This window comes from Epinephelus lanceolatus, chromosome 11 (genome assembly GCF_041903045.1).
Source record: "Epinephelus lanceolatus isolate andai-2023 chromosome 11, ASM4190304v1, whole genome shotgun sequence".
Classification (NCBI taxonomy): domain Eukaryota; kingdom Metazoa; phylum Chordata; class Actinopteri; order Perciformes; family Serranidae; genus Epinephelus; species Epinephelus lanceolatus.
Window position 1 is genome coordinate 31,359,306 of NC_135744.1, and position 12,083 is coordinate 31,371,388.

Genomic DNA, 12,083 nt, shown 5'->3' on the forward strand with positions numbered 1-12,083 from the left:
ATTATATTAAGTATAGTATATAATATATGTATATAAGATTACTACAAAAATATATTTAATTACTCAAAAATGTTTAAATAATATTGAACATTAATATATTATACATAGTATACTGCAGTAACAAGAGCTGAGGTAAGCTCTTACCTTATTTGTTTATTTGCTTCATATCTATGTATTACATTATATGTATAATAATAAAATCTTGATTGCAGGACTTTAACGTGTCTGATATTGCTACTTTTATCTATGTGAAGGATGTGAAACGGACTAATAAACAGTGCGCACAGGTTACATTTTAAGGGGAACTTACTACATTACCCAACTGCCTTTGCTGTGACGCCATCAGCATAATATTATTGATCTAGCAGGGCCACCATACTTGTTGTGTTTGTTTTAGTGAAAGCAAAGATGGCGAACGAACTGGACAGAGTACGAATCTCAGCTGCGGAACTCCGAGCTGAAGCGTCGAATTCAGTCAACATTTCTGACTGTCAGAAAGGTGAGAGGAAGTGCAGTAGAAACTTGGAAGGGATACAATCGTTAAAAAGTCGTTAAATCCAAGCGAAGAAGTGTCCCAAGTTAGCTGAAAGTAGCCTACGGAGTTGCTAACTTTGTAACCAGCTAATGTTGTTAGCTAGCTAGCTATCTGGCTGGCCATTCTTTGGTCCCGCGCGGTCTGTTTTAAACGCCCCCTTCGACCATAGCGACAACAGATAATTTATGTGCAACTGTTGTCACGACTCAACCCTGTTTTTAATATTATTCGCACTGTTCTTCATATTTATACCCCATATTTTAAGTACATTGGTAGGATTGTACCGTTGACGATGAATTGTGTTACAGTAGATAACATTCTTGTAACTTAATTGTTATAGGTAACGTTACAGAATTAGCTGACGTGAACTAACTTTAACGGTTTCGTTTTCCGCTGAATTTGGAGCTGCACCTTTCCCATATATACTTTCACCAGTTAGGGAATGCTTTCTGACATTCACTGTAACAGAGTTTCTGTTTGTTAAACGCTGTGAATACATGACTTTATTCGTGTAAATGATGCAGTGTTTAATGAGTGACACCACTGTGTAAATATGAATACGTTTGTTTCCTGCCTTTACTCATATTCTACTTCTAGTGGCTTGGTTATAATTAATACTGTTTATTTTTCTTATTGTCAACAAATGCCATAAAAAGAGCCAGGTGTAGCTTGTCTCTTTGTATAGCCCATCATTGTTGTCCTAAAACTATACAATTATACAGTCTAACACACACTGTATTGCTTTTATCAATACTTACTAGAACATCAAACACATCACAGCTGACAATATTTATCAAAAAATGCACTTTTTGCCCCAGTTGAAGAGACATGAAAACAACAGTGCCCATTAAGTCTATTAAACTATGTATTTGTGACACACTTTTTCTGTCTCTAGTGGAAAGGATTGGGCTTGGGGCTGAGCACCACAGACTGGGTAGGGAAGTCAGAAAGAGATGGTCTGAGGCATTGTTAATAACTAATTGCATCAGTCTTATTCTTTAGTACCTTTACTCCATCTACTTAGTTTATGTATAATTTTGTCTCTCACCATTTTAATTTCTTCTTTCCATGTTTGTTTGTTCTTTTAGATGAGCAACAGGAGCATCACATACACAAGCAGCATAGGAAGCGTGATGGAAAGCGTCCTGAACTGCAGCGCTACCAGCCTGCATCCGGACATGGACGGCGTCACCGTGACAGTGAGGAGGGAGAACCTGGTCAAAGTGATCCCCTGGTCACTGATTCACGTGACAGTGATCGACCATCACAGAGCAAGAAAAAGGGTGTCTCTGAAAAAGTTTTAGAGAACCATGGGTGCACAGACGGTGGGGCAGGCACAGACAAAAGGGAAGAGGACAGGATGAGAGGTGACGGTAGTAACGCTCAGAACTATCGAAAGGGCGGCCACGCACAGTCTAAAACAGAAGTAAACCAAGAGAAAGGCTTTGCTGAAAATGACAGAGAACATCAGGAGCCTGCTGAAGCTGCTAAGCCAACACGGAAAGCCCGCAAACCAGACCGAGAATTTTATCAACCTGGGAGTCGGAGGAGCATCCAGGGAAAGGATTGTGGAGTTGGAAGAGAGCAGGATAAGCCTCCCCCTATGAAGAACAATCAGAAAACTGAGCCAGATTCCCAGCTGAGTACAGGTGAAAGGGAGGGGAACAAAAAAACTTCTATACATAAGCAGGGAGGGAAAGATGAAGAAGGAAAAGGTACACAGGAAAATGCAAAATTATCTAAATCCAGTGAAACAAACAGAAAGCAAGGAAGCAGAGATTTGAACAAACCTCCGTTACCCTCTGATGCTTCGGTTGAGAAAATTACTAACAAAATAGAAAAACTCAGCATGAAAGGAAAGGGCAAAGTGGGATGTGAAAACCAAACCAGTGAAGAGTTAAGTTGCAGGAGAGGGGAAACAACTGACAAGGAAAGGAGAGTCCAAGGGGGAGGAACAAAAGAGGAGGAAGAAAAGGTAGAGAAGAAGAGGGAAAAGGGGAATCGCAGGAGACGGGGAGGGGAGAAGGAAAAAGAGAGGAATCAGGATTCCAGAAGAGGAGAAGATGAAGCTGGTGGAGGAAAGATAGACCGGGGGAAAGCTGAGAAGGAAAGAGACAGGAAAGCAGCAGAAGCAGACAGGGATAACAAACCAGGAAAGATAGGAGAGACACATCAAAGCAAAGGAAGAGAGAATCGTAGAGAGAGCAGAAGAGGAGACAACAACAACAACCGGTCCAGAGACACTGAGAAAGATGCTGCTAAGACAGAAAGAAATTCAGACAGGGCTGTTGAAAGAGGCGATAGAAACAAATCCAATGCAAACATCACAACACCAACCTCAAAACGCTATTCCAAATCAGATATTCGACGCTCACGGAATCGAACGTACAGCAGTAGCTCAGCCAGCAGTGTGACCAGCCTTGATGGTCCTGGACTAGGGATGGTTGTTGAGAGTACAAAGTGGCCATGCTTAGAGCCTCGGCACAATAACAAAGAGGGGATGGCAAATAGTGGAGAAGGAAGAAGGAGTCATTTACAAAGCTGGACAACCAATGGGGAATCATCTACAGAATCACTGGAAGGGAGTGAGATGAGTGACATAGCAGAAGATAGAAGGAGGAAAAGACGTGGGGAGGAAGAACCAAGTGCAGAGAAGCAGAGGGAAGAAAGGAACAGACCAAAGGGAAACAAAGGTGGCAGTAGAGGGATCCTGAGGGTTTCTATTGAAAAACAGTCAAGCACCACGCCACAAAGTGGGGTGCAACAACATCGCAAACCGGGTTTGGTTCCTCGTGGCAGAGGTGGGGGTATCCTGGTGCTTCCAGCCCGCACAGACATCTCTCATTCACCTGAGGTTGGACAAAGGCTTCTTTTTGGTGGAATTAGGGGAGGAGGAGCTAGCAGGAGTAGAGGAGGCAGAGGAGGAGGAGTGAGACGACTCTGGGATCCAAATAACCCTGACCAGAAACCTGCTCTTGCTAGCACCCAGTCATCACAGCATTCATCTCTCCAGCAGCCTGTATATCTTCAGACGGGGACCGGTTATGGACAACTTCACTTTCTGGACACAGACGATGAGGTAGCAGGCAGTCCTCCAGTCCCCCAGGGTGAGCACTTTCGATCCCAGCAGGCTGCTGCCATGGCCTACTACAAATTCCAAAACTCTGACAACCCCTACGGCTACCCCATGTCTACCAGCAACCCACATAGCCCTGGCACTGCCACCAGCCAGCGCTATCCATATCCTTATCACATGGGGCCGTACCAGATGGCTTCCCCTAATGGTATGTACCCAGGCCCTGGTGTGAGCCAGTTCTGTGGGAGTTACAGGGGAGCAGGTTATTCCCAGCCTGGTGCAGGGGGTAGTTTGACATTTGAAGAGGTGGAGCAACAAGCCAGAGGGGAGCTGGGGAGGCTGCTGAGGGCTGCAGATGCACAGGAGCTCCAGCTGAGTAACCTGCTGTCCAGGGACAGAGTGAGTGCTGATGGACTGGATCGCATGGCCCAGCTAAGGTGAGGAACTGGAGGGGGTAGTTAGTGGTATTTTTCTCTGTGTGCCAAAGTGACATATTGAAAATACACTGTCCTGTTACACCCTCCTGTTTTCTAGAGCCGACCTTTTGGGGCTATATGAGCAGGTCATCCTGACAGACATCGACTTCTCAGACTCACAGAATGTGGATCAGGCTTTGTGGAAGAATGTCTTTTACCAGGTCATAGAGCGCTTCAGGCAGCTACTCAGAGACCCCACCTGTGACAACACCCCTCATATAAGAAACATGCTGCTCACGCTACTTGATGAGGTAAGGAATGTGTGGGAAATTCAGACAGGGTTTCACAAAAAAAGGAGGTTACAGCAAGGGAGGCAGATTGGAGGTGTGTGTCGAGCATTAAACGTCTGCGAGCAGGATTTATAATCTTGCTTGATAGGTCAAGACAAATGCAAGCAGCCTGTTAGGTTCTTAATTGGATATGCAGTTTTGATCTTGCTCAGTATTTGGGTAAGCACTGGGATAAGTAAGGCCCAAAATTAGTACTGTTATTTGATAATGCTCAGTGTATTTGTAGCAAAAACAATTTAAAGCTTTAATTTCTTGAGGTGGTAACAGGCCATAATAAATTCACTACTCTTGTCACTCTTTTAGGATTTTGAATTTAAGGTCAGCCTTAAAATGTTGTATATGTACATGCATACATTTCATATGACTAATCGTGGAAAATAACAATGTTTTTTCACTGTAACTTCATTTATCGTCATCACCGTTTGTGTTGTGCAGGGGGCAGTATTCTTTGATGCGATGCTTCAGAAGCTGCAGGCAGTGTACCAGTTCAAGTTGGAGGATTACATGGATGGCATAGCTATCAGGGCTCGGCCATTGCGCAAAACGGTACAGCAATGCTTCTTTTAGGCTGTGTTTGCACTTAGGATGTTTAAAAATGTATCAAATTGCATTAATTGGGTGATAAAAATGCAGCTTGAAGCTTGATAATGGGTTTTCAAAGCAACAGAATGGAAGTCACAACTTTTAACATGTTAAATTTGTTTAAGCCAGGCAACAATCAGTTACCAGCAATTATTTGCTTGCTAGTTGTTAATTATGTCGATAATTACGGCCTAACTGAACACTGTATGTTATGAATTGTCAAAAGTTTCTCTTGCATTTCTTTGTATTTCAGGTGAAGTATGCACTTATCAGTGCTCAGCGCTGCATGATTTGTCTGGGAGATATAGCACGTTACCGGGAACAAGCCAGTGACTCCGCCAACTATGGCAAGGCTCGCAGGTAGGCTGTCATTTAAGCATTCTCTTGGAATTGTGAAATTTCTTACACATATTAAAAGAGCCTGGGATGTGTAATGGCATTAAACATTTTTAACTCAGGAGGCTACATAGTCAAAATCTGGTAATTCCTGTGTCCCAAGAAAAAGTGGTCTGGTCTGGCTTTCTTGCTGTGGGGAAGTTGTTATACCTGTTAGATTACTCCCAGACAACCGATTACAGTTTAGTCCTGATTATGTTTTTTTTTTTTTTTCTAAAATGCTACGTGCTGTAGACGAGAAACTTTGTACTGTAATACATGAAGTTCCTTTCTAGCTGTATATGACCTATGAGATGAAAACCTTATGATTTATAGAAGAAGCAAAGTTTCTCTGATGATATCTCACGGCTACACATTTACACTTTTTCGTAGTTGGTACCTGAAAGCCCAGCAGATTGCCCCAAAAAATGGACGACCATATAACCAGCTGGCCCTGCTGGCAGTCTATACAGTAAGTGATGTGTAGTTTAAGCAGGGATGAAAGTTGAGAGTTGGATATTTGGCTGGAAATGTTCTCTGCAGGCATAATTAGATAACTGGAACAAAGTAATTTACTTTTTTGGGACTGACTGTATATCTCCTGGCATGTCCCTGGGATAACTGTAAAATACAACTATATTTTGAGAAACGCTCTGTTCGCACCCACCCACTGTGTGTCCTTTTGTAGGATACCTTCCTCCTCTCACTCTCTTTCCTCCTCTCTCACTTACAGAAGCGGAAGTTGGACGCTGTGTATTATTACATGCGCAGCTTGGCAGCTTCTAACCCTATCCTTACTGCAAAGGAAAGCCTGATGAGTCTGTTTGAGGAAGCTAAACGCAAGGTCAGACACACACACTTTGGTCATTCACTTGTGCCAAATAATTCACCTTTATTCTTGGACCAGAAAGTTCAGGCAGCACAAGTGCTTCTTCTTCACCAATTTTGATTGTTGTAGGCAGAGCAGCTTGAGCGAAGGCGGAGGCAGGAACATGAAGGAGGCTCCAGGGGCCCCGCAGTAAGAGGAAGAGGAAGAGGGGAAGACGGAGCACGTGTGGAGATTTGGATTCGCCCTAGCGGACAAGCAGCAACACCATCCACTCAGAGAGGAGGTAGCGAATCCAGCAGAGACTCTGAGCAGGATGGAGAGCTGGGCAGTCTCAGTGCTAGTGATGTAAGATCTCTTTTTTTCACTCTCCCTCAAACTCGCGGACACATTGAGTCTCATGTGTCATATGCTTTTACTTGTATGCAATAAAAGAAACCGGCATCTATGTTCATATTGTCAACAGGTATTTTTTTGTATGTTTTTTTCCCAAAACACTGAAGATGTGTTTTCTTGTCATGTGCTGTCCTGTAGGGCTTATAGCTGTAAAAAACTGCTGCTGCCAAATATGAGTAATACTTTTTTGCTTTGGGCCTTCTCTTTTTTCTTCAGCTAAACAAGAGATTCATTCTGAGTTTCCTGCATGCACATGGAAAGCTCTTCACTAAAGTTGGGTGAGTAATGTCTCATGTATTCCTCTTGAATTCGTAGACTGAATGAGTTTAAAGAAACTATTTATTTTTGTGTTTGCCTTTTGGGTCTGTTTTTCTGTATTATATATGAGCCTGTCTGTCTCGCCCATACAGCATGGAATCCTTCCCTGGAGTGGCGAGCCGTGTTCTGCAGGAGTTCAGGACACTACTCCAGCATGGCCCCTCGCTACTGGGCAGCACACACATGCTGCAGATCATCACTATTAACATGTTCACCATACACAATGCCCACTGCAGAGGTGATGCTTCACAAACACACAAACATTATTATCATCAAACAACAAATATTGCGTCAGAGCTTTAACACATTGTGTTAATCTGCAAAATTAATACAAATGTGTTGCTGGTGAACAACTTATTCTATTTTTATGGAGGTGATTAACAGCGATTTCATTTCATATGTTGTGTAAAATGTGACTCCATTAAAGAGCATCAGCGACCATTGTAGAGTTAATAATGACTCTTTGACACACTTAAATCTCTAATGCAGTTCTTTTTTCAACTTGAATAACAATTAGAAAATCAACATGCCTGCTGTGGTTGCACATGAGTCATTGGTGATATCAATATAAGAGTGCTGAGGAAGTAATGTTTCAAATTTTTGTCTCTGTCAGGTGAAGATGGAGAAGTGCGGTCAGTTTTACAAGAGCAGAGCATCGCCCTGGGTCTCGGCATGTTCGCACTGCTGGTGCAGCGCTGCACGGAGCTGCTCAGGGACACTCCTGCAGGTACACACACAGTGAGATCCACTAGAATATGATCAGCAGCATTTATTGAAGTGGTAGCTCTACACATATCTAATTCAGGGACTTTGAAATTAAGGTCATTATTAGTATAACGTTTTTTATCTATGTCAGACCAACAGTTACATGACAAGAATTACAATATGATCCCACAGCACATCAGTGGAAATTATTCATAGAGCTAGTTGGTAACAGTGTATTTGAACATGCAGTCAGCTTTGTCTGCCTTGATCATCTGCTGTTCGGCTATGTGGCTGAACAACAGTGACAAGTGACTTTGGAAATTTCTGTATGAACCAAAGACGTTTCATTTTACCTTGTAACAGTGAAATCATGTTAGAAGTAATTTCAAAAATGTTTTTACCTGCAAAATGGGATGAGTTTTCCAAACTTAGTTGTATGTTACATCTTGGGTTAAGCATAACCGATCTTTATTTGTCATCTGAGATAGCATTTTTAAGTTTTATGTCGGACTAATGCTGCTGTTTTCCACAAAATGTCAGTTTCAGCTGGTTTTGTTTGATTGTTTTAATGTTTGCAGTATTGCATCTGAAAAAAAAATCTCTTTCTCTCTTTAGAACCAGTCCCCATGGCTGATGGAGAGGAGGAGGAGGGTAAAGGGGAAGAGCTCGAGGGTATGGTGAGGGTCTCTGCCTTCCCATTGGACCTTAGAGAACTACTGCCAAGTATCAAAGTCTGGTCTGATTGGATGTTGGGACAACCAGACCAGTGGAACCCACCACCATGCAGTTTAGAGTGAGTGCTTTATACCTGCATTAGGAGGCAGTGGAAACAAGTTGTGAACATAAAATTGACAAGCCATCATGTTTTAGATAAATTAAAAATAAAATGACAGTAATATTGGTAATATTCACTACTAGTTAATACTATTGGTTCATCTCATGGCCTCTACTGGCACTTATACACACACCATCACTCTTGAGACAGTAGTTCCTTAAAATACTCAACCCTCACCGTCGTGTGTGGCTTTTCTTCCCTGTCAAGTTGTAGCCCTGATGTTTGGCAGTGCCTGGCTGACCTGTGTAACGTGTTGGCGCGTGTGGACCACGAGGAAATGCCGCTGTACAAAGCCGACACAGAAGAAGTCGAGGGAGATGAGGAGTTGACTGTACTGCAGTTAAGGGAGGACCGGCTACTTGCTGGCTTTGTACCACTGCTCGCTGCACCACAGGAACCTTGTTACACAGACAGACACACTGACATGGTGAGTGGAACATAAAAGTGTGTTTAATTATATACATTACATACTCTTGTGAAATTGCTGAATATACTACTGATTAATTTTCTGTCACCTTCAACATGCCAGATTTTACATGCACCCCTAGTTGTCATCTTCTTGTTTACATACACATATACCCCCATCCTCTTTCCTTAGGCAATAGCAGCAGATTGTAAGAGAGTGACTGTGCTGAAGTACTTTCTGGAGGCATTGTGTGGTCAGGAAGAGCCTCTGTTGGCCTTCAAGGGAGGCAAATACGTCTCTGTGGCAGCTTCACCTCCACCTAACCAGTCAGTGGACACAAGGAGCAGGGAGGACTCTCTAACAGAGAAAGAGGTGAGTGTCTTTGTCCCACTTTCTCCTTTAATATTTCCTTTTCACTTGACTCCCTCTGTTTTTTATTCTCTGATCGCACTCCTTTCTTTTAATATTTGACCTACACAAAATTATGTAAATTAAATCTTTATTGTAGTTCGACAGAGTCTGTTGAAAGAAGTGGAAGCCACATTGCTGAAAACGTGTCTTATTCGTGTCTTTGTCTGTTTCGCAGGCTGATGATGTCATAGTCGAGGCAGAGTCGTCTCTCTCCGCATCAGAGGGGGAGGAGGATGCCGAGGAGGCGGGAGACAGTGAGAATGACATCAGAGAGCTGAAGGCACGACGCCACGTCCTTGCCAACAAACTGGCAATGCAACAGAAGCGCAGGGATAAAATACAGGTAAAACAGTGATATACATATGCAACAATAGATATTCAAACCCGGAAATAAATTGTCTGTATGTTTGACATTTTTCGGTTAAGCAAATGATCAAAAAAGGATTAAAATCAATGAGGAAAAATTGGGGATGGGAGACCCATGTACAGAGGCAATGTCCTTGCTGCAGTGTCCGTGGGTTTCAGTTCTGGCCTGTGGCCCTTTGCTACGTGTCATCCCCTCTCCTCCCCTTTCTTGCTTAAACACTGTCCTATCGCATAAAGCCAGAAAGCCGAAAAACAAAAAAAAAAAAACAAAGGTTATCCGCAGCCTTAGAATCAGAACGGCCTGTTCAGTTTCTAATGGATTTCACTGAAAGGACAGTTAGTTGAAAAGGGCAGGTCTATACAGTTATACCATGTGGTGGCAGAGTTTAATTTCACATCAAATTTTACGTGTGTGTTCCAGGCGGTACTGCAGACGGGCGGGCAGTTGGAGCTGGAAGTGAGGCCTCTCTTTTTGGTCCCAGATACCAATGGATTCATTGACCACTTGGGAGGGTTAAAGAGACTCCTTCAGTGTGGAACATACATAATAGTTGTGCCACTCATTGGTAAGACTCAAAGACAGAGACAAGAATTTAAAGGATGACTGAGCTCTCGAGCAAGAGAGATGGTTTAAATTGTGGTGTTGTGATGTTTAAAATGATAAGACTGCCCCATGTGTGTTGTGTTCAGTGTAGAAACAGAACATCTTTGTTTACGTATAGTCTCGGTGGCATTTGTGTTTCTCTCAGTGATCACAGAGTTAGATGGCTTAGCTAAAGGCCAGGACAACTTTGGTGGAGGAGTGGGGTCAGGAGGACGCAGCGCTGGTGGTCGAGGCAACTATAATGTTAGTGTGGCCCATGTGCGGGCCGTGCAGGAGAAGGCCCGGTTGGCAGTGGCTTTCCTAGAGAAAGGATTTGAAGCCAGGGAGCCGTGTCTCAGAGCCCTGACGAGCAGGGGAAATCAGCTCGAGTCTATTGCCTTCCGCAGTGAAGACACCTCTGGACAGCAGGTGAGAGCCCAAAATAAATGATTGTTTGCTTTTTATACCTTTTGATAATTTGGTTTAGATCTGCAATGATATAAGGCTCTTAAAACAAATGTTTATACTGTTTTTCAGTGACTTAGTTTTTTAATTCTTCCTCAGGGTACCAATGATGATGTGATTCTTTCCTGCTGCCTGCACTACTGCAAAGACAAGGCAAAAGACTTCATGCCTGACCAGAGAAGTATGTAACATTGACTGTCAGTTTTCTGATTTCCTCACACACATGCAAAATAAAGTCTTCTGAGTTTATACCTTACTACTCTTTGGCTTGTTGCCCCACACACAGACGGGACAGTGAGGCTCCAGAGGGAGGTGGTACTCCTCACAGATGACCGTAACCTTAGAGTGAAAGCTCTGACCCGCAACGTCCCGGTCCGAGACATCCCTGCTTTCCTCAGCTGGGCCAAAGTTGGCTGAACCAGGTTAAGGTGCAATCAAAGGAACCCAACTGCTGAAGCCTGCTTGCCACTCAGCCAGGAGAGAAGACACACTTAAGCAGAGGAAGAAGAGGAGGAGATAACAGGGGAGAGGAAATGATGAAGAAAGCATAGAACCACTTCTTATGAAACACAAATGTAGTGAGAGCAGGGTGGTTTCAATGAGCTTTTTCCCCCTTGTGATGAAGTGTGTGTGTGTATGTATGTGTTAAGATCAGTGAGCTTCCCCGGAAAGAGACAGGGAGACTTGACAAGTCTCAGAAAGGCTGGACTGGAGGAGAGGAAAGAGGTAAAAAAAAAAAAATGGCGTAATTGGATTTGTGAGTTGTCTGGTCCAGCCTTGAGTCTCTGCGCCTAGTTGGAGAGTGTGTACTCTGCAAGCAGTATTCAAATTTGAGGCTGATGGTAGAATAAGGCAGAGAGAGGGACTGTGTTTATGATCGTTTAATTGATTAAAGACAGCAGTAATGAAGGCCATGCCCGGCACTTTCACACTTCTCTTAGGGCCCAGTCGTGAAGACTGCTGTGGCCTCTACAGCAGAGCTGAGAGGAAGGTAGGAGGAGAGAGGCATAGCTGAAGGGTCTTTGTCAGGACAGTAAAAAGTGACAGATTGAAGTGAGGGTTAATTGAGCCCTCATGCAACCTCAACACCTCCAAGGAATCGCACGCAGGTGTAGTATTTCCTGTAAACACAGGAAGTGCTCGATGCCTGTTTGGTAACTTGGGTCCAGCTTGATGCTAATATTAAGTTTGGGTGTTATGAGAAAATGTTTTGAAGTAATCAACAACAAAAAGCATTGGTTAGTATTTGGTTTTTAGCTTGTGTAAAAAGCTTTGTTTCGTTCATGGAGGTCATTTTTTCCATTTTGTAGACTTTGAAAGGAAGCATCTGCAAAGTTTACCCAAAACAGAACCATAATTTTATGAATACCATTTTTTGTTTGTTTGTTTGTTTGTTTGTTTTTAACAGATCTGTGTGCAAATGTATTTGTAAAGTCTA

The 12,083-nt window shown here is 43.1% G+C and overlaps 1 protein-coding gene across 1 annotated transcript; it reads left to right on the top strand.

The window, feature by feature from the left end:
• Nucleotides 1-396: 396 nt before the first annotated feature.
• Nucleotides 397-11,355, top strand: smg6 (SMG6 nonsense mediated mRNA decay factor). The gene is made up of 19 exons (XM_033643722.2): nt 397-499; nt 1,624-4,048; nt 4,146-4,338; nt 4,813-4,923; nt 5,213-5,319; nt 5,728-5,806; nt 6,068-6,178; nt 6,293-6,508; nt 6,773-6,834; nt 6,967-7,112; nt 7,488-7,601; nt 8,195-8,372; nt 8,622-8,841; nt 9,013-9,192; nt 9,407-9,574; nt 10,019-10,163; nt 10,347-10,609; nt 10,745-10,826; nt 10,932-11,355. The coding sequence occupies exons 1-19, from the start codon at nt 409-411 to the stop codon at nt 11,060-11,062; spliced, it is 5,022 nt and encodes a 1,673-aa protein (XP_033499613.1). The 5' UTR covers nt 397-408; the 3' UTR covers nt 11,063-11,355.
• Nucleotides 11,356-12,083: the final 728 nt, after the last annotated feature.